The following is a 21,831-nucleotide window of genomic DNA, read 5'->3' on the forward strand; positions in this document are numbered from 1 at the left end:
TCTCTGCATCGACTGAGTTGCATAGAACTCAGATTTCTGGCTGAGTATGCCTGCATTTTTTGTTTTTGTTTTTTTTCCAGAGACAGATCCTCATATCCTCTTGGTTTTTCAAGCATCTTGAGAAGAAAACCTGTGTAAAAGTAGATACATTTTGGTTTAAGCAGTGGTCCACGATAGTAATACACATCAAAATGCAACATTCATTTCCCCACGAACCTTGCTTTAGTTCCCATAATTTTCACACACTACTATTCTGAAAACTCAGAAAATTAGCGTTCTGTTCTGTGCAAGAACAGAGCAAAGGCACAGAGGAACCAATTAAAGCTTAAACTATAACAAAAAATTACCAGTGTGGTAGTTATTCCCCCTCCATAATAAGGACTATACCACTGTAGAGAAAACATCCCCCAGCAACTTACTAAATCTATTCCCCAATAACTAAAACCTTCAAATTAAAAATAGTAAACAATTTCATAATTAACTCCTTCTATTCATGTGTCTCTGTATGGAGCTACTAAATTCTCACACCATCAGAAATGCTGCACCTGCTGATACAAGTTGCCTTTTTAAAAAAGTGTGTTAACAATAGTGAATTCTCTTCAAACCCATTAACCTGGGACAGCAAAAGAGATAAGAGGAATTTATATGACAAATACGGGCAGTCAGAACAGAAGCAAAGGTGTAAATAGTCAAGAAATCTCATGTCTGTATGTCCTTAAATTGACACTTTGAGAGCCACAGAGACGGACTCACTGGCTCAGACTTCCGAGGGCAGCGGCCACCAAGCGCAGGCGCTATATACCAAGGAAGAGAGAGAAGGACGGCACTGGTACCCGAGGTAAGGAACCGAAATGCTGTTTCAGCTCACCTGACCCGCATGAGCTGAGATCCATAAACTTAGTGTGACATAAAAGGAAAAACTTAGCTGATTAGACCATGAAATAAAAAAACTTTTTTTCCATAAAATTCCACCTCACACAAAATAAGTTTCCTGACTCTAAAAGACAAATCTTACCTACAGGTAAAAAGTTTTGAGGTATTGCTCTGGCATGTAAAATACTAAGGTAAAAATTTCATTTTATTAGCATTGAATCCTAGTTTCAATACTTCTCTTAAAAATGCTTATATAATTTTAGCCATAGCTTTAATTTTTTGGCCCAGACATAAGGTGACATTGAAGACATTCCAAAGCATTCTCCTCTTCAAAACCCTTTTTACAGTGAAATAAAAACATGTGTACACAGGTCTTCTGGGTGCCACGTCATCTCGACACTTCCCTTACACAGCAGCCCTTTCCCCATTCCTTCCTGTGCCAGGGTATGATCTGACTCACTTGACAGAAAAGGGTTCAAAAGCGGAGTCTCTTAGTACCCAACCGTTTACCAAGGCTGTCGGACTTCACATGGGTAACCCTAGTGTTATTATAACTAATGTCTCATTTAATGTTGCATTTCTTATAGCACTTGCTACAGCCGCTACTCAGTTACAGGCACACGGCATTTCACTGTGCTTCACTTTGGTACACCTCAGATACTGTGTGTGTGTGTGTGTGTGTTTTTAATTGAAGGTTTGTGGCAACCCTGAATCAAGCAAAGTCTATTAACACCATTTTTCCAACAGCATTTGCTCACTTCATGTCTCTGTTCCATTTTGGTAATTCTTGCAATATTTCACAGTTGCTCATTATTACTAAATTTGTTATCATGATCTGTGATCAGCAATCTTTGACGCTACTATTGCCATTGTTTGGTGGCACCACAAACCATGCCCACGTAAGACAATGAAATTAATCGGTAGATGCTGTACGTGTTCAGACTGCCCCAGCTCCTGCCTATTCCCCAGCCTCTCTCTCTGTCCTCGGGCCTCCCTGTTCCCCGACACACAACAAGATCAAAACTTGGCCAGTTAATGACCCTACAAAGGCCTCTAAGTGTCTGAGTGAAAGGAAGAGTGACACATCTCTCACTTTACGTCAAAAGCTAGAAATGAGTAAGCTTAGCAAGGAAGGCCTGTTGAAAGCTGAGACAGGCTGAAAGCCAGCAAAGCTGTGAATGCAAAGGAGAAGTTCTTGAAGGAAACTAGAAGCACTACCCCAGGGAACGCACAGACGATAAGAAAGTGAAACAGCCTTATTGCTGATACGGGCAAAGTTCTATTGGTCTGGAGAGAAGATCAAACCAGCCACACTCCCCTAAGCTAAAACCTAATACACTGCAAGGCCCTAACCTTCTTCAATTCTCTGAAGGCTTAAAGAGGTGAGGAAGCTGCAGAAGAAGGGTCTGAAGCTGGCAGAGGCTGGTTCATGAGGTTTAAGGACAGAAGCCGCCTACATCACATCAAAGTGCAAGGTGAGGCAGCACATGCTGGTGTAGAAGCTGCAGCAAGTTACCCAGAAGGCCCAGCTAAGACAATTAGTGAAGGCAGCTGCGCTCAGCAACAGTTTCATTGTAGAAGGAACAGCCTTATCCTGTAGATGCCATCTAGGACTTTCGCAGCTGGAGAGAAAGTCAACGCCTGGCTTCAAAGCTTCACAGGACAGGCTGATTCTCTCATTAGAGGCTAATGCAGCTGGTGACTTTTAAGTTGAAGCCATGCTCATTAACCATCCTAAAAGTTCTAGGGCCCTTAAGAATTCTGCTATATCTACTCTGCCTGTGCTTTGTAAATAAAAACAAAGCCTGGACAGGACATCTGTTTACAACATGGTTTACTGAGTATTTTAAGCCCACTGTTGAGACCCACTGTTCAGAAAAAAAGATTCCTTTTGAAGTATTACTATTCATGGACAATGCACCTGCTCACCCAAGAGCTCTGATGGAGATTTACAATGAGACGAACGTTGTTTTCATGACTGTTAATACAGCATCCATTCTGTAGCCCAAGGATCAAGGAGTAATTTCGATTTTTAAGTCTTATTCAAGAAATACCTTTTTGTAAGGCTATATCTGATAGTCATTTCTCTGGTGGATTTGAGCAAAGTAAATTGAAAACTTTCTGGAAAGGACTCACCATTCTACATGTAATTAAGAACACTACTGATTCACGGGGAGAAGGCAAAATATCAACATCAAAGGGGTTTGGAAGAAGTTGATTCCAACCCTTGTAGATGACTTTGAGGGGTTCAAGACTTCAGCATAGGAAGTAACTGCAGGTGTGGTGGAAATGGTAAGAGAACTAGAATCAGAAGTGGGGCCTGAATATGGGACTGAATTGCTGCGGTCTCATGATAAATTTTTAACACATGAGAAATTGCTTCTTGTTGATACACAGAGAAAGTGGCCTCTCTCTCTTTTTGGATAGTTTATTTTTTATTGTTCTTCCCCACCAAAAGTGGTTTCTTGAGATGGAATCTACTCCTGGTGAACACGTTGTGAGGATTATTGAAATGACAAAAGGACTTAGATTATTACATAAATTTAGTTGATACGCAGCAGCAAGGTCTGAGCAGACTCCAATTTTGAAAGAAGTTCTATTGTGGGGGAAGTGATTATCAAATAGTGCTGAGTGCTGCATACTACAGAGAAATCGTTCATGAAAGGAAGAGTCAATTGATATGGCAAACTTCAATATGTTGTCTTATTTTAAAAAATTGCCACAGCCACTCCAGCCTTCAGCAGCCACCATCCTCATCAGTCAGCCACCATCAACATGGACGCAAGAACCTCCACCCATCAAAAGTCATTGCTGAAGGCTCAGATGACAGTCATGTTTTTAAAATTAAGGACGTATGTTGTATTTTTTCAGACATATGGTATTGCACACAACGGACTACAGTATAGTGTAAATTTTACTTTTATATACATTGGGAAACCAAAAACTGTGCACGATCCATTTTATTGCCACATTCATTTTGCTGTGGTGCTCTGGAACAAAACCCACAATGTCTCTGGAGTATGCCTGTATTTCAAGTCTCCTTTGTCCTTATTCTAATATGCTGCTACTAAGTTACTCCCATTAAGAGCAAATGAAGACCTCAAATGTAAAAGAAAATGGGAGAAACACAGGACTAGACCTCAGGATATTATCTATTCTAGTTCCCCGCCTTCAGTCTGAGCTGTTCAGAAAAGACGGTCTATTACTGTATTGAGTCTCTGAATACAGAGGTTCTAACTCCTTCTGAAGCAATTTCAGGATTAGCTAAAATGTTCTGCCTTGATGTAAAAATTGAATGATTTATTTCATTTCTGTAAGTCTACTCATAAAAAGCTTTTCCTATATATAACATCGCAATTAACTATTTTTTTCAAAGCTAAACAATGCCAATGAATTCACCTGATATAATATGAAAAAAGGCAACAGTCGAGAACAGTCAAGTGAGGTTATCACTCAAGTCACTAAATATTTTCAGATAATGCAGAATCATGAATAAAGTAAATCAGCAGAGCAAAACAAATTCTGTTTTTGGTTTAAAATGGAATCTTTTTCCTACTATATAGGCAGGTACTATATTATATGCTGAGGATATAAAGGTGAAAGATAAAACTGAAAGAATGAATACATAATGTAACTTTCTGAAGAAAATACTCCTACCTAATAACAGCAAAATAGCTAAGAACTCAATCTTTGGAACCAGAGTGCCTGGGTTCAAACCCCAGCTCTACCAAAGAACTAGCTATGTGACCCTGACAAGTTTCTTAACCTCTCTGTATCTTAATTTTCTCACCTGCAAAATGGGAATAGTAAGATTACTGAGTTCAAAGGGTCGTTAAAACAACTAGATGAGTTACTTATAAACACAAAATGCTTAGAACAATGACTGACATATAATAATGCAATATAAAGTTGTAATTACCCTGGCCCTCAGGTTTCTCAAAGGTAAAATGGGGTCATGATATCTACACTCCATTGGTTTTTTAAAGAAGTATTAAACAAAAAATTAAATATGCTAATGTTATTAAAACCAAGAATGTAGAAATTAATCAAGAAAGTTATTTATATATATTTTAACATGAGTTTTCTATATAGTAGCCTAACACAATGTCTGAAACACACACACACCCCTGAATGAATGAATGAAAGAATAAAAATGGAGGCTGAGAATGTATAATTCAGATAACAACTTAAACGGGAAAAGGGAGAATTACCTATAAAACAGGAAGCTGATGCTTAATCTGAAGGGTGCTCAGGGCAAGATCTATTTACTTCAAACCATTCATCTATGCAGCTGGAAAAGAATAAAACCAGAAAAGTGATACATTTATGTGTAATTATTTATGTCATGACAGCCATAATAAAAATGCTTACTTCTTGACTTTAACATATCTTTACAAAAGAAAATTTAATTACTTTAAGTGATCATATTTGGCATATACGTATTAAGTAAAAGATGAAGACATGTTTATGACATTTTGATTATTTTAAGCAGTTAAGGAAATAATCTTGGCAAAATTATGCTGAGTACTTTAAAGTTGAAACGACAATCATTATATAAAGAGAATCTAAAGAACTACCATTTTACCATTATTCAAAATTAAATGACAAATCTGGAAAGCTATGTCTCTCTTCAAAATAGTTATTTATTTATGCAATTATCAACCTGTTCACATCACCTATCAATATAATCAAAAACAGCTTTTAAATTTTAATTCTTGACAATATTGCATCACATTTTAAAAGACCATATTTATATGTATTAAATACTCTAATTCTACTCTACCCTGCAATACATATACATACACAAATTAAGTATATCATCATCCACTCACATTTATGAAATATTTTATGATTTTACTGGGGGTTAAATATTAGGGTGCACATAATCAACCTCATATAGATCTGCACTGTTCAGTGCAGTAGCCACGTACCACATGTGGCTGTTCAAACTTACATTCATTAAGGTTAAATGAAGGGAAATGCAGTTCCTCAGTCACACTAGCCATATTTCAAGGGTTAGACAGTAGACACAGAACATTTCCATCATTGCAGAAAGCTCTATTTTAAGTGGCAAATGATAAATGCAAGGCCTTGAAAATGTTAAGTAACTTGCCCAACAGCTAGGAAGTTACCCAAGCAGGATTCAAACTGTTTGCTGACACATGTCAAGTTTGCACAGGCCGTAAGGCAAGATGGCTTGGCTAATACATTTAAGGGCAAAATTAATATTTATCATTCTCGCGTCCTAACGAGATCCTACGGTATGTAACTAGAACAAATGATGGAAGAAATTAAAAGAAAAAACAAGTAAAGTATCCCAGCCCTGTGATATTCTTTCAGATAGCTACAACTTCTGCTGCTGTTAAGACGTCCGCCGTCTAAGTACACACGCCCGATTGGGCTGTCACAGTCTTCGGCCTGCTCCCTGTCCTGCTCGCTCGGTTCTAGAGGCTCCCTGGTCTGCCAGAATACCCCTTAAAGTACTGAGAACCGAACAGAACACTCCCGATATACTAACAGGCCACTGCACATCTGAATAGTACCTATATGATCGAAAATGGGTACTTAGTTTACAGCTGTGTAATTTTGCCTTATCTTGAGAAAGTAATCACTTAAAACCCCAGGTTCTTCTCACATAAACTGCTATCAACGTACATTATGTAAACATTACATTTGCCTCTCCTAACACCAGCAGGAAATCACCACCCTGAATTTGGCATTTCACGCTTAGGCATTGTCTTACTCTGTAACTATGTAAGTCCTTCAATGTTTTTAGTTTTATGTAAGCGCTACCATAAAGTATGTTTCTTCTAACTGCTTTCTAAAACCAACTGGTTTGAGATTTGCAGCTGTTGGCTCTGGTCCTTGCGTCGTCAGCGCATACAGTACTCCGTTACACAAGCGCACTACAAGCTGTGCACTCGTTCTTCTCCTGACGGACACCTGATGCTATGAACATGCTCGCACATGTCTCTCAGTGCCACGTTGCCCGAAGTGCTGTCCAGAGACACGGTGCTAATCCACCAGCTGTTTGTCAACCAGTCCTCAATGAGACAAGGGGCCTGAGCCAAAATACACACTAATTAGTTACAATAAGCACAAGGTTTTAATTAAAAAAAAAAAAAAAAATCGAGGACAGCATTATATGGATTTACATCCTGCTGCAGGCTCCTTATCTCACCCCAGACCTGCACCCTGAGTAGTCTGGTGGCTCTGTCCAAGAGCACAAAGTCAAGAATGCCCCCAGGGCATAGAGCTGGGAGTGGAATTACTGAGTTCTAGGATAGGATGCCGAATACAGCTATTACAGAGCTATCTGCCAAGTATACCAACTTATATCTGTATGTTTCCTGGCCATTTGGGGTTCCTTTTTTCTTAACTGTTAACAATTTCCACCAAATTTTCTCTTTTGATTTGTCTTTTTAAAGAATAGATCTGTAGGAAGTTACTTCGATCTTCCAGTCAGGGTACATCAGAGAAGGAAAACTCTGACTCCAAAAAACCTCCGCTGCCTTGCGGCATACCTCTTCAGGGGAAAGGCTAAGGGAGTAAACCCTGACAGAAAATCCGGAGCCGGAGTCCCTAAGGCGGTTTGACGTTGTAGTCAACACCGGCAACTCCTGCGGCGCACCTGAAGCCAAGCTGTATTGACTCCGTCTTTCCCTTGGACCCTTCAGCTGCGAAGAGGGGTGGGGGGGTCTGCTGCATGGGCAACAGCAGACCCTCCATATCACCCTGCCCAGGCTCTGTAGCTTCAGCGTCATCGCAAGATGTCGATTCAACACGGGAGGAGACAGATACCGTGTCACTCCCGAGTTGGACTGCACAGCCATTCTCGGCGGTGCAGATAGACTCTTGGGAAGCTACACCATCGTCTCTCGAGACGGACGGCTGCCGACGACGACGAATATACACGTTTTTAACGATACTTGCTTTCTACAAAATCATGCAATAAAATAGGACTTAGGGGAAAAAACCTTGGTAAAGGCTGATCACTGAAATCATACAACCTTGTAGGTAGAATATGTGTGAGTTCCAAAGAAATAAATTACCATGTAAATATAGGATTTTTTTTTAAGGGTGAAGTTAGCTTGCCATAAAGAGGATTAAGGAAGGATTGATACTGTTGGGTTATGAAGACAAAAGTCAAAGCACAAAAACTGAGTAGAGCTATGAAGCACGCAAGCAGTTCCCAAATAAAGCCCATGGCCTAACGGAACTGGGTGTAAGAATTTCCAGTGAATGGGTATCCTTGTATTAGCTTCCACTGCCTGCTTCCATACGTGCTTTCATCTGATGGAACAAAGCATTAATGTGTTGACAAATACTGTGCATGACCCGGGAGGATAATGTCATTCATTATATTGTCGCCATTCTCCCATTTACCAAAGGCAATGAGCTAATTGCATTATAGAAAGTTGCTGAAAACAGTATTGCTTAAGATACAAAACCTTTGCTGTTTTATGTATTTTAAAAAAACTCTCACTCTTGAGGTCTAGTTTTTTACTTTTTCACAGTATAATGATGCAAGAAAGTTATAAATTTTAATGTAGTTAAAATTATCAACTTTTCTTCCAAATTTTTATTGGGGAAGGCTATCCTAACTGCCCCCCCGATGCCCCGCAAATTCCTTACCAAGAGGTCAAGAACATTTTGCTACATTCTTTCCAACTCTTTAGATTTTTGGTTTTAGTATGCACATGTTTATTCCATCTGGAATTGATTCTTTTTTCAAATGTAAAATAGGAATTGAACCATTCGTTCCCCAGCACCATTCATTGAATAGTTCACTCTTTCCCTACTACATAGTACTAAAACCTCTGGCAAGTCAATTTTTTCATTTATTCATTTATTTAACAAACACTTACATAGCATCAATCATGTGCCAGTACTTTCTAAAATTTAACTCAGTTAAAACCTCTTAATACCTCTATGAGGTTGGTATTATTGCCCCATTTTACAGACTAAGGGGGAGAAAAACTAAATAACTTGACCAAGACCACAGTGAATTTGTGGAGGGCCTGAGATTTCAATCTTGGGGGTCCTGACTCTCAAGGGTTCATGCTCTGACCTCCCGTGCTGTGTCGCCTGTCTCACAGATGCACGTCTGTGGACTCCACTCTGTGCCACTGGCCCATCTATGCCCTTTCACTCTGTCTTCACTGTCTTGTAATGAATTTGCATACAGAAGCCCCCCTGGCAAGGCTTTCTTCTTCATGAGAGTCTTGGAATGCTCTTGGTCCTTTACTCTTTGATCATGTATGTATTGCAGAATCAACTTGTTAAGCTACATGAAAAACTAGTTGAGATGTGACTGGGATAGTATTTTGTTGTTGTTACAGCATGACTTATACATTTCAAAGGGACAAAAAAATTAGTATGATTTACTTTGAGGTCTCTCAGATATATTTAGAAAATTTACTACTGTGGAAAATGAAGACTGCTTAAATCGAATGATGGGGGAGGGAGAGAGCCTATAGTTTTTCTTTTTGATTAATTGCTGTAACACTGTCCTTTGCGCATCATTAGGCACCAAAGCCCTTGCAGGATAAGTGTGATGCTATATGAATTCTGCCATTTTGTTAGCACTGCACCACTCCATCAGAACTATTAACCCCATTCATATTAATTTTCGTTACAAATCTTATAAAAGGGGGTCCTTCTGTGTATTTAGGTCCACATTCTATTTTAAGGCTGTATACTTTTTCATAAATTGTCCAAGGCCATCTTGCATCGCTGTCACCCTGGGATGGTATTAATTATACATATTAATTTGGAGTGAGCTGATTTTCTTTATGACACTGAGTCTTCCTATCTACAATAAGGTATACCTCCACATTTATTTTAGATCTTCTACAATATCTTTCCATACAGTTTTAAAATCTTGAATATCTTTTGTAGGATTTGTTCTTAATATACCTCACTGCTATTGCAGTTTCTGTTGCTGTTAATGTTTTTATTCTTTAAAAATTGTTATATATTTTTCTTACTGGGATATGAATGCAACCAATTTTCTTAAGTTGAGCTCATATCTGGCCAGCTAAATTCTTATTTAATAATTTGTCTAATATTTATTCTTTGCATTTGTTTTAAAACCATTAATACTGTAAGTATAGAATTTTACTGAAAGTTTTCTCACATTGAGAGCTAATATGGCCTTTCTCCTCTATTAATGTGAATTACATACAAATTTTCTAATCTTATACTTTGCATTCCTACCACAAATCTGTCTTGGTCACGAGACATTATATTAGAAATATATGGATGGATTTGGTTTTGGGATTTTTGCATTTGTGTTCATAAATGAAACTGTCTCCTAATTTCCTATCCTGTCTTTGTCTAATTTTGGCACGTTTATACTAGTCTCATAAAATAAATGGGAGAATCTTCCATATTTCTCTACTTTTGGGGGAATTTATAACTGTTACCATGGTGTCCTTTGGCTGTCTGGCAGAACCTGCTGTCAAACTGTCTTTCCAGGTCTGTTTAGGCTTCTGTTTTCTTTTTTAAAAAATATTTATTGTTTCAGGGTTAGTCTCAATGACTTCTTGTAATAGTTATTAATTGATTCAGATTTTAATATTTCTTTTTGAATCATTTTTGATATTATATTTTCAAGGAAATTGCCCATTTTGTTTCAATTTTTAAAGAATATAAAGTTTTTCACATAAATTTCCAATTAATTTTAATTTCTGTCATGTCTGAAGTTATGTGTCCCTTTTCATCCCTGTACTGTTTATTTTTTCCTTCTGGGGACAGTCTTTTCTATTTTATTAGCCTTTTCAAAAAACCAATTTCTGACATTGTTAGTCTCTAGTATAGATTTTTTTTATTTCATTATTTTCTTCTCTGATCTTTATTTTTTCCTTCCATTTTCACTGTGTTTATTCTGCAATTTTTCTAATTTCTTAAGTAAGAACATGGCTTATTGATTAACAGTCTTTCATTCCACTTGAACACAAACCTTCCCAGGATCACTCTAGAAAAACGTCAAGAAGGTTTTCATTATTATTCAGTTCCAAATATTTTCTAAGTTCCATTACGATTTCTCCTTTTATCCACATGATACTTAAAAGTATGTGTGAAGATTATGTTTTCTTATTGATATGTAATTGTAGTTGGAGAAGATCTTTCTGCATGGTAATAATTCTCTACATTTTGCTAAGACTTCCCTTATGGCCTGGTACACAATTCATTTTTACAAGACTTTGAAAGAAAATGCACTCTCTAGTTGCTGGGTGCAGACAGACAGACAGACACACACACCCATCCATTAGATCAAACTTGTTAAGTGTATTCAATTTTTCTAGGTCTTCGCACCTCTTATATGTCTGCTTGACTGAATGAGAAGTGTTGAAATTTCCTATTATCATGATGAATTTGTAATTTTTTCTGACAGTTCTATAAATATTTTACTTCCAGGCTATGTTCTTAGGTGCACACAAATTAGAATTTTATATACTTTTATCATATATTAATAATATTTTTTGCTACAAAGTTTGTGTTGTCTGATACTAATTTAACTGTCAGTTTTCTTTTCATTAAAATTTGGATAGTTTTCTATCCCTTTACTTTCATATTTTTTCTATATCCTTATGGTTAAGTGTGTTGCTTATCAACAGTATATCCCAGTCTTTCAATTTGATTGCAGCTGGTATACAGCAGTCCCTCTCTATATTACGGTTCACTTATCGCGGCCTCGCTGTATTGCGGGATTTTAAAAAATATTGTATTTATTTATCGCGGATTTTTCACTATATTGCGGGATTTTGCGGTACTGTACAGTAAATACTAAAATAAATGTAAGGTTCCTACTTCGTGGATTTTCACCTATCGCGGGGGGGTGTGTGTGTCTAGAATGTAATACCCGCGATAAGTAAGGGATCACTGTATTCAATTTAGATTTATTATAATTACTGATATTGGATTTAAGCCCTGGCTGGTTTGGCTCAGTGGATCGAGCGTCGGCCTGCGAGCTAAGTGTCGCTGGTTCGATCTTCCAGTCAGGGCACATCAGAGAAGGAAAACTCTGACTCCAAAAAACCTCCGCTGCCTTGCGGCATACCTCTTCAGGGGAAAGGCTAAGGGAGTAAACCCCGACAGAAAATCCGGAGCCGGAGTCCCTAAGGCGGTTTGACGTTGTAGTCAACACCGGCAACTCCTGCGGCGCACCTGAAGCCAAGCTGTATTGACTCCGTCTTTCCCTTGGACCCTTCAGCTGCGAAGAGAGGGGGGGTCTGCTGCATGGGCAACAGCAGACCCTCCATATCACCCTGCCCAGGCTCTGTAGCTTCAGCTTCACTGGAGAGGATACTCCAGCGTCAACACGGGAGGAGATAGATACCGTGTCACTCCCGAGTCGGACTGCACAACCATTCTCGGCGGTGCAGATAAGACTCTTAAGAAGCTACACCATCGTCTCTCGAGACGGACGGCTGCCGACGACGACGACGACGACGATATTGGATTTACTTTTGTTTAGTTTTTATTATTTACTGTTTTCTCTATGCTTCCCCCATGCCCTGATTTTAAACCAAATTTCTCATTTTTTTTTATTGGTTTGAAAGTTACTTTTCTATTCTTTTTGTGATTAACTTAAACAAATTTTGAAGTTAAAGATTTTCTGGGTTGCTCTGATACCAAGAACACTTTATGAGAAACCAGATGGGCTTTGAAGTCAAACAGACATGGCTGGAACCTCTGCTCTTCCATGTACTAGCTGGGCGACCCTGGAGAGATTTATCTCCTGTGGTCCCTCCTTACTTCCTATTGTGAAATGAGACTATTACAAGGCTTACATGAGAGGACCCATTTAAGAAGCTATGAATGACCCCTGCGTCACAGGAAATGCTGAACAAATGATGGATTCTTGGGGACAAACAAATATGGGCTTAACAGGAAAAAGAGGACATTATTTTTTAAGAAATGGGGGGAGTGTCGAGGAAGAAGAAACCTTCTCAGCCCTAGCTGCAATGTTTGAAACTCGGAGGAAGCTCTTCGCTCTAGCACCACCTCAGTCAGTGTGAAGATGACTCACCCTTTGTGATAGACGCACAGACACGGCAGGCGAGCGATGGTGTCTCCCTGCTGCAAGTCTTCCAGGCAGATTGCACACTCCCCAGCATCTTTACTCAGGACGTCCTCTGAGGAAAGAGAAAACAAGTTCAGGACAATAAAAGGGAGAATCACTATGTTAGTGATGATTTACAGAGTGGGGACTGGCATGTTGACAGAAACATATAAAACTCAGCACCTGCGTTTAAAATGCTGTTCCTAAGCCATGAAGAATGTTTACCTTTATTTAGAGACAGTGTCTCTCATTTCCATTTCCATTTCATTGAGTGAGGCATTAGAGTAAAAGCAAGAACAGTACAGAATCCTCCAACTTGCAAAGGATTTTGCTATAAAACTTTATCAGTAAGTCAGCGATCTGTCATTTGGAGTTCGTTTTCCTTCTACTAATCAATATTAATTTGGTGCTCAAGATAAGTTTTTAAAAGTTTAGAGCATAATGTAGTTGCAAAGACATAAAATAAAAACATCTTTATATTTTTAAAATTCTAAAATAACAAAATTAGTTAAGTTAGAGAAATCACCCAGAATATAGGACTTTTTAAAAAACCTGCCCAACTCAAGAAAATGCCAAGACAGATCAAAGCTTTGCGCAGGTCCTGAAAGGGACTTTGGAAACACAAGGACTTCAGACACTGGCTGCAAGGACGCTTCTTAGTTATTTTCCACGACAGCGCTGCGCCTGCTCCAGGCAGCGACGGGAGCGGCCTCCAGAGGGCCCTGACGCTGCTTAAACTCCTCCCAGGTGGGAAAACTCTTTATAAAGCAAAACTTTCTTTAAAAACAAAAACATTCTCTCAATTTGTTTTACACTGAAATTTTAATTTAAATGGCATTTTATTAATCTTAAATTTTAATTTTTAAAAGGATCTTGCCTAAAATAGAATATCCGAGGAAACAGGACCTGCCAGCCACCCTCCTGGCCAATGGGGCCCTTGCTTGTTGCCTCTCCTAACGCTCCCTAAAACTCACTCTTGCCCAAAACCCCTCAGGAAGGGCCAGGTAGGTGGTGCACACCCCCAATCCCTGGCTGATTTCTGGTGAATAAAGACCATCAAACTCATTAAATTGTTTTAGATTTGACGCTAGGATAACAGTAGTGGGGACAAAAAGAAAATTATCTAAAGGAAACATCAGAAGTCTGTAATGCCAAATAACATAATATATTCTCACCATTTAATTTTTTTTTTTTTTTTTTTTTTGCTGCAAAGGTATATATACCACACCATAAACTTTAAAAAAAATCAACCATCACTTTTTATCAAGCCTAAGACATTCAATGATTACGCATTAGTTTTATATACCACCAAGTAAGGAAAAAATGCCTCCATTAAATTATGATACAAATCAATTTTAAGATGCATCTCATTTTTCAAAATATGAAAGAAGCATGTCTCAGAGTTGATGGAATAGGGTATCACATTTCCTACGTTTGGAATACATTAACAATGTATCTGGATTCAAGTCTAAATGAACCATAAAATCTCAAACATCATAAATTAGGAAAATGAGATGGACCACCTTTTAAAAAAGAAAAAGTATTACCCTTTTGCAGTAAGTCTATGTCACAGATTCTTAACGCCAAATGAAAATAAGAAGAAACCCTCTAAGTACAGGCTTCTGAATGCACTGTTCCCAGAAGAACAGCTGTCTGACACTGCTTCTAAGTGGGCCTATGACTATCGAGTCTCATGTCTTTATTGCAATAGGTTTTTAAAAAGATCTTTGAGTTGAGAAAACTTTAGTATCTTAAAAGGCGTTGGTTTTATCCTGTATCTAAGAAAATTTATTTACCGTACAACAAAGAAAACCCAATTTGCATATAACAAACAGAGTGATAGCTACTTTAACAGTATATTTTGGAAAAAAAAAAAGAATGTAATGTTATGCTCTGTAGGTACTAAGTTTAAAAAAACTTTTTAGTTTAATCTAGAATGCCATATTAAAGTCAGTCACTTTAACCATAAGCTCCCTAATCTTAATAAAGAAAAATAATCAGAAATATATTTTATGTGTTAAGTGAGGTGCACCTATATACAAAAACATCCTGAACACATTAATTTCGACACAGAAGGAGCCCAGTATTCATTGTAAATAGTTCCTAGTGAAATGCTTTTTGCTCAGAAAATTAAAAGCCAATATTAACATATTATTGCCCCTGCTCAACTGCATTTTGATAAGCAACTCTGATTTAAGACATAAGACAGGTCACTCTCATTGCAAAACCTCAAGTTATTGTCTCAAATAGCAAATGTTTCATATTCAAATTTGAAAAGTCTTATTTCCAACAGAATCTGTCTGTATTTCTGAAAATATTTTCCGCCTTTGAAAATTCACTACACAATGTTGATTATAACTGCTGCCTAGAGTGTTCTCCTCTCCCACCCCATCCTGACACTGTCTTTTCATTCAGTTTGGAGCTTAGTAATGTGATACATTCAGAGTTAAATATGGCCTGGAAATGCTACGAAATCCAGGACACTGAGGCATCTTCAAGACAGCTGAGGAAAGATTACTAAAGACCTTTGGCCAATCAACTGAAAACATTCGTTAAGATACTGCTACAGGTGACAGAGCCAATGCTTTAGGACTTGGCTACAATGAGAGCAGACTACTAAGTCACCAAAACTGATATTAGGGAAGCAGAAGGTGGAACACCAAGAGATTCAACTCCCATAGTTGGCTAGTCTGGATTTCCCCTCGCCACCAGCACTGATCAAATGGAGAGACACTCAAGATTGTGAACAGGAAACTAAACTGTGTTAGTTTTTCAAAAGTGTTGTTGATGATCTATCTAAATATCTGGAACAATAAAGGTTAAACCAACATATCAGTTATCAGTCTCATTCTTTGTCTTATTCACATGGTTTATGCGTTGATTTCGTTGTACCGAAACAGAAAAAGAAAAATTAAACCTGGAAGAGAACAATGATTTTTAAACCAAAGGTGGGCACCAGAATCACTTGGGTATGCATTGTCTCAATCTAGGAAAAAAAATTACATATACCTGGGTCCATCCCTAGAGATCCTGAAATATACGCTTGCCCGAGAAACACATCTAAGATTTAACGTTGAAAACATAGTATGAATTTCCATTCTCAATACTGGTTAGCTAGACAACCTCAAAATGCTGGTCAACCTTGAGTTTCCTTTTTCTCTCCTTTAGTATGAGTATAATAAAGGCACTCAAATATTATGGAGCTAAATTTGAAAGAATTATGTGAAAATCTTTGTTACAAAACACTATATATTAGTTTTTATTGCATTTATCATAAAACACTTTATGGACTTTTCCAAAAACAAAGCTGATCATTTTTCTATTCCTTTTCCTCCTCATTCTAGTATTGAAGTTGTTTCAACTTTACATAGAATCATAAATAATGCCTTGGCCACCAGAAACTTCTACCGAATACTCCTCCTGATCTAGCCATTTCTAAAGACCTATCGTAATTGAAAGGCTGGGAACAGCTCCAATCAAATGACACTACCTAATTAATTTAAACGTTTTGGCTTCATTCTGTACTTATAAGTATTGTAAATGTCCACTTTGTTAAATGCTTTTAGACATATTTAAGTCTTCAAAACTACTTTTAATTTTATGAGGTAACTAATATTATCTCCATTTTATAGATAAGCAAATTGAGGCTCAAAGAAGTTAAGTAACTTACCAAAAGTTACTAAACTAGTAAGTCCTGGGGTCAGAAATTGAATTTGGACTAAGTACTTGGCTTTTTTACTACTTCATGAAATTTCACTGTGAAAGAACATGAATAGTGAAGCAAATGAACTGTTATAGGCAACTGTAAGCTTGAAATACTCAAGATGGGGATGACTACCATATGTAGGAAATAGCGCAAGACTAGCCATATGCTTCACCTTCTGTGTGGAGTTCTTACACTGTTATAAAAACTGATATCAGAAGTAAGCTTACACATTACTGCTACCTTCCTTCCACTGGACAGAAAAACAGCCCTGTCTGACAGGACTTTCTATGACGACAGAAATAGTTTCTCATCTGTGCTGTTCTAAATGGGGGCTGCGAGCCACATACGGCCCCAAAGGAGCCAGTGCAACTGAGGAACTAAATTCTAAATTTTATTTAATTTTAGTAAAATATGAAACTCTAAAATATATAGTAGATAAGAAACATACATTTATAAACTAATCAAAAACTTCTGTAAATTGATTTTTTACGTGGAGTCTCAAGCTCTTACTTTGCATTGCCCAAAGAAATTACTTAAAATTCAAGCAGCCAAAAATGCAAAATGAAAATATGTAGCAAGTACAAGCACATATCCATAAAGTTATTGCAGATTGAGACACATGAAAAAAAGCAGACAGCCAAAATCCTTTTGGGGGAAAAAAGAAAAAAAGAAAAACAACAAATAAAACGAAATTTGTTAGAAGGCAGCCAAGAAAACTCCATGCGAAAATTTCATAATCATCACAACTCTATTTTCAGATCAAGCATCCAAACAGGTATATGATCTTTTCAGCAAAATACAATGCCAAGCACTACTATGGATCAGGCATTTTACCTGAAGACTTATTTTTTGTTCTTGAACCCTCAATGATAGCAGTAGAAAACAAAAGCAGCTGAAATGAGAAATAATCCCTAGAAAAATCAAGAATTAAAAAAATTCACAACATTAGTAAGAAGCAATTACTCAAAGTATGAAAAACGGGCTCGCAAGATTTATTAATAAATATCTTCAGATATAAAGTTACCTCTAATGAATTTAAAAGAAGTTAACATTAATATTCTAGATTACAGATCCGTAAGCTTTTACTGTACTCACATATACTCAGGAAAATTAGAAATGACATTTTAACAAAGAGAAATTGCCATTTTTATTGTAAAACAAATATATCAATAAAAAACAGGGGAAGAACTTTTAAACTTATTCTGGTTTGAGTAGGAATTACTAGCTCCCTCTGCCTAGATGCCATTGACAATTACTGCATCGAAGATTTCTTTAGTTTAAATATGACTGAGAATTGGCCAAACATACAGTCACTTTGCATCTCCATTATTAGAAACGTAATTTAAAATTAAGACTAATTCCTCAAAGGAGAGAGAACCTGCGACTCTTCTGACAACTTTTAAGAAAAAATGTGTACTCTTAGGAGTATTTTGAAAATTGACACTTGGCGCCATCTCCAAGAAAGTATAAGTAAAATAAAAAGGAACCCAAACTAAAGGTAAAAGACACAAAAGAAACACTAACTCAAACTTACACATTTAGTTCTCTTGGGTCTTTTTGTTCCTAACTTACCTAATAGAAGCTAGCTCAGGATTACGTATTTTATAAAATTAAGTACCTAACAACAAGCTGCAAAATGTCATACAAAGCACCTAAGAAATTATTAATTACCAAATTATTCCCTAAGCTTCAAATCAAATTAACTTTCCTATGCCCCTTCTTTGTCACAAATCAACAATAAACCAAAATTTAAAACCAATTACATACACTGACTTGCTAAACCCTAAACAAGTATTTTCTTAAATGAGTTGTCCACACTAAAAAGAAAAATAAATTAAAATTGCTGAATATATACAAAAACAGAATAAAATATACATTGAACTAAAGTTAAGTTTCAGGGCCATTTTTGTTTGGAATCACTGCAGAGAAAAACAGCAGCCCCCAAAATCAAAACACAAAAAGCAGAATGTAGGCTCTAATGGCAACAAAAAAAGGAACCAAGCAATCTAGATCAATCGGGATCATATATGACATAGTCCCCCTTCCAGCCCCCAGAAAAAAAAAAAGAAAGGAAGAAAGAGAGGGGACGAGGGAGAGGAAGAAAGAAAGGAAGGAAGGAAGGAAAAGGAAAGGAAAAAGAGAGAAAAAAGAAAGGAAAAGTGTTACAGACAGTTCTAGGTTCAACTTTCAACTGTTCATGTTATTCAGAAATATAAGGGGGATACAATACCTCCCTCCTATGGCAGTGGTAAGAAGTAAGTGAGATTGAACAGCTGTTACATATCTAGCCCTGCACCTGGCAAGGAGTAGGTTTGTTCTGAAGACTAGTGATGCGATTACTGGCAAGAAAGAACTCTTACTTTTGAGTTTGCTTTCTCGAATCTAAACAGTGATGAAACCTGCAGGTTCCACCTGTCCCTCAAGCTTGTTAAGATGCAATGCGATAATGCCCATGAAAGGCCATCTCATGCCAGAAGAACAAATTTGAACTTTGCAAAAACCTCCTTGAGCCTCATTTCCTTCAAATAAATTGCAGATCCTAATACCTATACCTTACATGATCTTTAATACTGATGATTAAAAATAAAAGTGCTAATGAATGTGAAAATACTTAAACAGTTCTGTTAGCTGAATATAAAAATTAACTTACCTACAGCATTACTGAAGCAAACTGAAAAATGTCAACTCAAATCATACTCTGGCATGCCATGATACATGTCATGGTATGTCAGAGCTATCACCAGATTTGTGAACTGGGATTCTATCCTTCTGTAAGGATAATCTTGAGAAGGAGCATTACGATGTGTATGTCTGTAACGGAATGAGCAGGCTGAGAGAAATACTGTACAAGGGTCACAAGCTCAAACGCCCAAATGGGGATTGCCAGAGAATACTCAAGAAGTAGCTCATCTTTGAAAAACTGTCTTATAAGAACAGCACAGCTGTGACAGAAATGCTAAGTGACTTAGGCCCGGGTTTTAGGTAAGCGTGGCAAATTGGTGCACACAGCTGTGTTAAAGGAACATTATATATTTTAAAGGGGCTAGCCGCAAAGTTAGGTTTTTAAGTGAAATTTCCCATTTTCAAAACACTGACTCAAAAATAGTTTTGATATTATGTAAGCCAAACAAAACAATGCCTGTGAACCAGATGCAGCCAATACTTTGCAATCTCCATATTAAAGAAACCAGAGAAAAATTCTACAAGGGCAGTGAACCTAACAGGTTTTGCTGATTCCAGCAAGTGGCACAGTGTACTACACACAGGAAGTGCTAAATAAATATTGTTCGAACAGCTAATGAAGCAAAAGGTTTCAGGAGACTAGGGAACACACAAAACAATAAATGAACAGCCAATGGACACAGAAAATGCCCACGTGCCAGGGGTGGCTGCTTCAGTGACTTGGGCACTTTGTGGGCAGTCTGGAGATTCACCTGCGCTCAGACCTACTTTTCTTGTGTATTAACTTCTTTATCCAAGAGGTTCGCATCAGTCAGTCAACCAGAGCCAATGAATAATTACAGGTTGATTAGTATGTATGAATAAAATATTAAAAGTATGTAGCACAGAAAAGAGATGTAAAATCTGCACTGCTGAAATAATAAAGCAAAGTATAAAACTCTCTCTGGAAAAAGCAAGAAGCTGGGACAGTAGCTCTGATATTAACAGTCATGGAACATTAACAACCAAGAGGTCTTTCTTGATTCCTTTTACCCTGTTACTAAATTACTCAAATAACTGTGACTAACTGCTGGATCCTGGAGACTCTAAATCTAGATTTATCTGAAATCCCATGTAATGACATCACATGACAATCGAGAAAGTGCAAGTATGAATTTTTCTTCAGATTGTTATAAGGAGAAGGAAAACAGACCGATTTGGAAAGAGGTTTCCTTCTTTCCAATGGGCCTGGTCAAAGTCTCCCAACCCTTACTTAAGCTGCCCAAGGCGTCAGAAGGGCCTGAGTGAGTCCAACCGAGACAAGGGAGGAGGCCGCTCTGACAAAGCACCGGAAAGATGCTTCCGAATCGGGCAGGGGACGGAACTCTCCTTGCGTCCCAGAACCCGGGAACCTCTTCCCGCATATCTTCAAAAAAAAAAAAAAAAAAAAAAAAAAAAAAAAAAAAAAGGCCCGACTGTGTGCCAAGCTAATGACCACTGGGCTCACAAGAAATTATCTTGCATTCTATCTTCTATTTAAGAAAGAAATAACAGTATGATCTACATATATGTTGAGAGATTCTACAATTGCCAACATATGTAACAGACAAAGGTCATAAGCTAAGTACACACAGCAATGTTTCATAGAAAGGTAAACAGAAAGGTCATTGCAGAAAACTATATTAGTAATCTAGAATAAATATCACGTAAGTAACTGGAACCCCCCAATCATAAGACACAGGGGACAAATCCAAGAGCTGGAACATTGAAATTACAGGAACCCCTCCCTCCCTCCCTCTCTTAACACACACACACAAAAGGGAACAGAGAAATAATAAAGAAATACTATAACAAAATAATCCCTGAACTGAATAAAGACTTGAGTTTTAGCCTGAAAGGGCCCATGAGGCCTCAAGCAGAACCAGTTAAGAGATGGGAGTTGGGTGGAAAACCTTAGATGGTTGTGTCCTGGGAAAGACAGGGTTTCTAATCTTCATAAAACAGAACAAAACAGACAGCTAAAGTGCCTCCCAGGCAAGGTAAAGCTAAAGAGGTTCATCATCACCAAGCCCTTATTACATGAAGTGTTAAAGGGACTTATATAAGATAAAGAAGATCAAAACTATGAACAGTAAAATGACAACAAAATCACAATTATCAACAAAAGTCACAATTATCAACAACTGAATCTAAAAAAAACAAACTGAGCAAACCAGAACAGGAACAGAATCCTAGGTGTGGGGATCATTTGCGGGGTTAGCAGCTGGGGGGGGGGGGGGGACGGGGGAAATGGTGCAGGGACTAAGAAGCATAACCGGCAGGAGGAAAACAGTGGATGTTAAGAATAGTACAGGAAAGGGTGAAGCCAAAGAACTTACATGCGTGACGCATGGACATGAACGAAGGGTAGGGATTGCTAGAAGAAAGGGGATATCGGGTGAAGAGGGGGGGAGGGGGAAGAACTGGGACAACTGTAACAGCATAATCAATAAAATATACCTTAAAAAATAAAATATACCCT

At 37.7% G+C, this 21,831-nt stretch overlaps 1 protein-coding gene across 1 annotated transcript in view; it reads right to left on the reverse strand.

Annotated features, from left to right (window-relative positions):
• Positions 1-5,088: 5,088 nt before the first annotated feature.
• The window catches only part of ZNRF2 (zinc and ring finger 2), a 68,984-nt gene continuing 52,241 nt past the window's right edge, over positions 5,089-21,831 (reverse strand). Inside the window, exons 3-4 of the mRNA XM_090287058.1 lie at positions 12,911-13,016; positions 5,089-5,164 (exon numbers count right to left, since the gene is read on the reverse strand). Coding sequence (XP_090143184.1) covers positions 5,107-5,164; positions 12,911-13,016 — 164 coding nt within the window. The 3' untranslated portion in view covers positions 5,089-5,106. The remainder of the gene's footprint in view (positions 5,165-12,910; positions 13,017-21,831) is intronic.

This window comes from Furipterus horrens, unplaced genomic scaffold, assembly GCF_987537825.1.
Source record: "Furipterus horrens unplaced genomic scaffold, mFurHor1.1.pri manual_scaffold_9, whole genome shotgun sequence".
Lineage (NCBI taxonomy): Eukaryota > Metazoa > Chordata > Mammalia > Chiroptera > Furipteridae > Furipterus > Furipterus horrens.